At 40.9% G+C, this 5,412-nt stretch overlaps 1 protein-coding gene across 1 annotated transcript in view; it reads left to right on the top strand.

The window, feature by feature from the left end:
• The first annotated feature begins 1,706 nt into the window (after nt 1-1,706).
• KIF23 (kinesin family member 23) overlaps nt 1,707-5,412 on the top strand; it is a 24,959-nt gene continuing 21,253 nt past the window's right edge. The window contains exons 1-3 of the mRNA XM_042783260.1: nt 1,707-1,717; nt 3,554-3,623; nt 4,567-4,695. Coding sequence (XP_042639194.1) covers nt 1,707-1,717; nt 3,554-3,623; nt 4,567-4,695 — 210 coding nt within the window. The remainder of the gene's footprint in view (nt 1,718-3,553; nt 3,624-4,566; nt 4,696-5,412) is intronic.

The raw sequence follows: 5,412 nt of genomic DNA, 5'->3' as shown, positions 1-5,412 counted from the left end.
AAAAAAAAAAAAAGACTGATAATTTGGCTACCTCATTCTTTCCTAAACTGTCACAAAAACAATATAACCAAATTAAAATAAAAACAAGAATATGAACTAGAAACATGTTTGAACTCATATTCTGCATAAGGACAAATTTCCTCGGTATATAAAGAGATTTTACAAATCAATTAAAAACTTAACAATCCAATGGAACAATGGGGCAAAGGATAGAAACAGTTCAGAGAAGAAAACACTTGCCTTCAAACATATGACTAGCCACCCAATTTCATTCATCATAAGAGGAACTACAATGTGATTTTTTTTTTAACCTATTAGATGAACATCTATTGAAAAGTTTGATAACACTTTGTTGTCTGATAATTGTGGAAGAACAGGTACTCTCATACATGGCTGGTGGGAGTGTACACTTCGGACAACCTTTAACAGAGGACCAGTTGTCAATATCTGTGAAACATTACACATGCATATACTCTTTCATTCAGCAATTCTACTTCTAGGAATTTACCCTACAAATTTACTTGTATAAAGTTATGTATTTGCAAGTTCATTTTATTCACTGCAGCAATGTTTGTAATAGCAAATATCAGAACCACCTTAATGTCCAATAGCATGGGCCAAGGATATTAAATTATATCTATCTTTATCAGTGGAGTCCCCAAACAGTTAACACACTCAGCTGCTAACCAAAAGGTTGGAGGTTCTACTCCTCCCAGAGACACCTGAAAAGAAAGAGTTGGTGATCTCCTTTTGAAAAATCAGCCATTGAAAACCCCATGGAGCACAGTTCTACTCTGACACACATGGAGCTGCCATCAGTTGGGATGGACTGGAATGCTGGGGAACTGGTAGACTGATATCTCTCTTATCAGTGCAGTGTTCTTGTAGGAAGTTTAGGAGAAGGTACTAATAGAGCTCCATGAGAGCACACATGCAGATGCATATTTGATAGTCATCAGTTGAGGGACAAAAGTTGAAAATGTGAGATGGAATCAGTTAATCTAAGAGAAGAGCAGGTTCTGAGGTTGCACCTCAAGGGTAAAGATTCACTTTTATTAATTTCTTTATTCCAGGGCATACATATAAACACAATAGAGAATTTGATAAAATAATGTATATACAGGAAAGAATCGGAGGAATCAGAAAGGGAGAATCTCGGGTGAATCAGGCAGAAGCAGCCAAGATGCTGTGGTGTCTTGGTAGCCAGGGTGGGAGTCTGAGACTGAGGAGGACAGAGCGCGAGAACAGGACATGCCTGATCCGGAACGACATAACTGACCTCTGAATCAGCTCTGGAATTGCCCTGTCATTGAACTTCTTGTCTTGTAAGAAAGTAAATCTTTAGTTCCTTTTCGGAAAATGGAAGGGGTTGAATTTCGTAGTATCTGATTTTTCTCTTCGAGCCCTCCAACCCTGAAACCCAGACGCCCCTCATCTCAGTCCGTCGTCTAGGAAACCGGCACCATTTCCGTCAGGGCAGTCTCTTGCTCGGAGGGACCGCCCCTTACCCGAGAGCTGGCGCTGATTGGTCCGTTTGAAATGCGCCGGGCGCGAGCCTACCTGCGTTTTACGGGCTTCACGGAGCGACGAGACTGAGCCGGGTATTCATTCCCGGGGCTGGTCCCTGCGATTCGAGGTGTTTGCCAGCCGGCCAGGTCGAGTCTGGAGGCCTGCGCGCGCTTTGGGGCAGCACGGAGCCTGCTGTCATGAAGCCAGCGTGAGTACCAGGCAGAGGAGCAGGGTGGGTGGGAGGTCTGGGCTAGAGCCGGTGGCCCCGGCCACAGTGTGAGAGGCCGGCGCGTCTCCTCACGCCGCTACCGGTGCCCCTAAAGTGGGAGCCCCTACGTGTGGCCACTCGGGGTGAAAGCCCGGCGCGGAGACTTGGTCCTCGGCGCCCCCTGTCTCCCACCACCCGTGAGCTGGGCGCCCACTGCCCCGCCCTGGCCTTCAGCGGCGGGGAAACTAGTTACAGAGCCAAGGGTTTTTATGCTTTGACTCTTTTTCCCGTTAGCCACGTTGTCGTCCACCTGCCTTTGGGACTGCCTTCCTCAACCCATTTTCACGTTCCCTTTCTCCTTCCTTAGTGCCCACACAGATTGCATGTTACAGTTAGTGCTAGTCTGCAGGCGACTGTCGTCGCAGGTCTAAGCCGTGTTGTGTTCTGATAGGGGGCTGGTTAGGTGGTCTCAGCCTCTAGAGAGCCTTGGCATTCGTGAGCACTGCATGCTTTTCTTAGCCTCACCGTAGCCTTGAGGCCGAGACCGTCGTTTTTTTTATAGAGCTACTACTTTTCCTCTATTCTTTGGCCACAGCAACCCCCGCCCCCAAACACAAACACGCACGCCCACATTCCTTACTGAGTAGGTGACAAAATATTTTCGAAAAACCATAATTCCATGACTGACACAGAGTAAAGAAGTACTTGTGCAAAGAAGGCTTGAGTTTATAATTATTATAATGTAGCTAGCAGCTTGCAGAAGACAACTTGTTTTCTTTAGAGACTAAAGCCAAGATCTTAAAAAGCAAAAACAAATGTGTAGTTGAAATAAACCTGCCACAATATTTTGCTCTTAATAACACCAGTTTGCTTCCATTTCGTCTGGGAAAATGTTGAGAAAAATCTTTTAATAAACCACAATTCAAGTGAATTATTTTACTTAATTTCAGTATTAAATTTTCATCTCGCTTATAAATAATAGGAGCTGTGGTGGCGTAGTGCCTAACCACTTAGTGACTGCTAACCAGAAGGTTGGCGGTTCTAACCCACCAGCCACTCCTCCAAAGGAAGTTTGGGCAATCTACTTCCGTAGTGATGCTACCTTGGAAACCCAAGGAGGGGTCGCTATGAGTTGGGTTCGACTCCACGGTACATAACTACAACAGCAAACAGATAAATGTGGAGGGAAAGTGGCATGGTAGAGAATGGTGAAATAAGTCCAAATTTTTTTTTTTTCCTATTGTCCCTACTCAAACTGTAAGAGCAAGAAATTTACAGTTTGGGACTACATTATGTATGTTGATGGTTTTGAGAATTCATTGATCATTTCTTCCTTGAAAATATAGACATAAATCTTCGTGAAAGAATGAATTCCTCCATCTGCATTTTTATAATGTACTGAAGTTAACTGCTTGTCATTCTGCCTTGCCAGTTGCGGTGGTGCAGTGTGTATCTTTGTGCCTTTAAATAAATGCCCTTAAAGATAAGTGTGGTCAGTTATCTGTGGATTTTTCAAATTCATAGTTACCTCTAAAACTGTTGCTTGAGAAAATATGCAAGCTATTTAAAATACAGAACTAATCAAAGAATAAGTAGGAACACTTGGTACCAAAACTGTATTATAAACCAGTTTTAATTATTTTTGGATTATTCATGCCACAAACACTTTTCTACTAATGCAGTTTATTATTCATGTTATTTTGGGGAACAGTGTTTTGGAACTGCTGTGGAATAATTTTATTAACCCTAGAAAGACTGACTCTATAAATTATAGATGAGGTTTTTGTATGATAGTGTTGAACTGAAATTTTTTTTTTTTTTTTAATCTATGATCAGGAGGACTAAGACGCCTAGGAAACCTCCAGTGAAGAAAGGATCCCAAACAAATCTTAAAGACCCAGTTGGGGTAAGGTCACCCTGTGGATTTATGTGTGTGTTCTTTCCTCAGTTCTGTTTCTTTCAGTTGGAAGGAATGGAAGAAGAGATAAGGAAGTAGAGTCAAAGAGTGGAGTTAGTTATGTAAAGCTGGTGCTAGCTGTGAATTTTTGTTTCTATGTAGGATTCGTTAGTCCGGTAAAATGGAATCTTCAGTTGTCGATTGTTTGCCTCTTATAACTAATTATAATTTGAAAAATTAGATAATTACAAATATTTTTTACCTTGGTTCATATTCTCTGGGATAGGGGAAGTCTTTCTGATTGGATGAGTGTTTTCTCCCATCTTTAGTATTGCATACAGTAATTGATGGCAAGCTTCATTAGGAAAGTCCCAGACTCTGCTTCTTGGGACCAAATTTCATAAAGACTGTTACAGAATAATTTAATTCAATGTAATGCCCGCTCATAATTGCAAGTATTTCACCAGTTTCAGTCTTGGGAACTTCGTTTTAAAAGCAAAAATGGCAAATAAAAGGGTTGATTTGCTCTGAGGAGATTCTCAGGTATTTTAAATCTGTCCTTCACTGGCACTGGATCTTGTCTCTGGGTTTGAGCTGAAAGAACCAGATGTTTTGCATACAGCTGAATAGGTTTCTCCACAGCCTGACACTGATTAAGAAGACCACAAATGTCAAATTTTGCATACACTTATTTATATATTAAGTATATTAAGTGTTAGGTTAAATTAGCAGTTTTAATTGGCATCTAGTTCAAAGAATTCTAACACCTTTTAAAAGAATTTTCATTGTGTGATAGATTGTCGGTTTTTAGAGTGACTTTTATGTTATTAGTAATATAACTTCATCACTTTTACACAATGTAATACTAAATGTTTATTGAATGAATGAATGGGGAGCTTAAATAAAAAATCATAAGGCAAAAGTCAACCTTCGTTCCTTCCTGCCTTTTCAGGTATACTGTAGGGTACGTCCATTGAGCTTTCCTGATCAAGAGGGTTGCATTGAAGTGATCAATAGTACAACTGTTCAGCTTCACACTCCTGAGGGTTATAGACTAAACCGAAATGGAGACTATAAGGAGGTAATTTCTATTGGAACCACATCATTTTTATTTGAAATGTTGTTTCTTAAATTACTTTCCCAGTTTCCCTTGAACAAAATTCATGCTTTTGAAAGACTTCCTTCACTTTACCTACCAGATCTAAACTGTTCTTGATTTCTGGGATGTACAGATACATCTTTGGTATCCTGGAATTAGTGGGTTGCTTTTGGGGATAATTTCTTCTACTAGGTGTTTATTGCTTTTTTGAGTATATATTAGGGATAGTTTAATATGAAATGTTGGTTGTGCTAGACCAGTGTTTTTTATTGTTAGATGCCATTGAGTCATTTCTGTCATAGCAGCCCTGTGTAGGATAGAACGAGACACTGCCTGGTCCTGCACCACCCTCACAACCATTGATATGCTTGAGCCCATTGTTGCAGCCACTGTGTCAGTCTATCTTGTCAAGGGTCTTCCTCCTTTTCACTGCCCATCTACTTTACCAACCATTTTGTCCTTCTCCAGGGACTGGTCCCTCCCAATAACATAACCAAACGGTGTGAGACAAAGTCTTGCCATCCTCACTTTGAAGAGAACAGGGGGATACTGTGTATGGTTTAAAATCAGGGAAGGTATGCACCAGGGTTGTATCCTTTCACCATACTTATTTGATCTGTATGCTAAGAAGAAAATCTGAGAAGCTGGACTCTGAAGAAGATGTCATCAAGATAGGAAGAAGACTCAATTAATGATCTG

Source organism: Orycteropus afer, unplaced genomic scaffold, assembly GCF_000298275.1.
Source record: "Orycteropus afer afer isolate SDZICR_OR568_19922 unplaced genomic scaffold, OryAfe1.0 scaffold00015, whole genome shotgun sequence".
NCBI classification, from domain to species: Eukaryota; Metazoa; Chordata; class Mammalia; order Tubulidentata; family Orycteropodidae; genus Orycteropus; species Orycteropus afer.
This window is presented reverse-complemented; position numbering and strand designations above follow the sequence as displayed.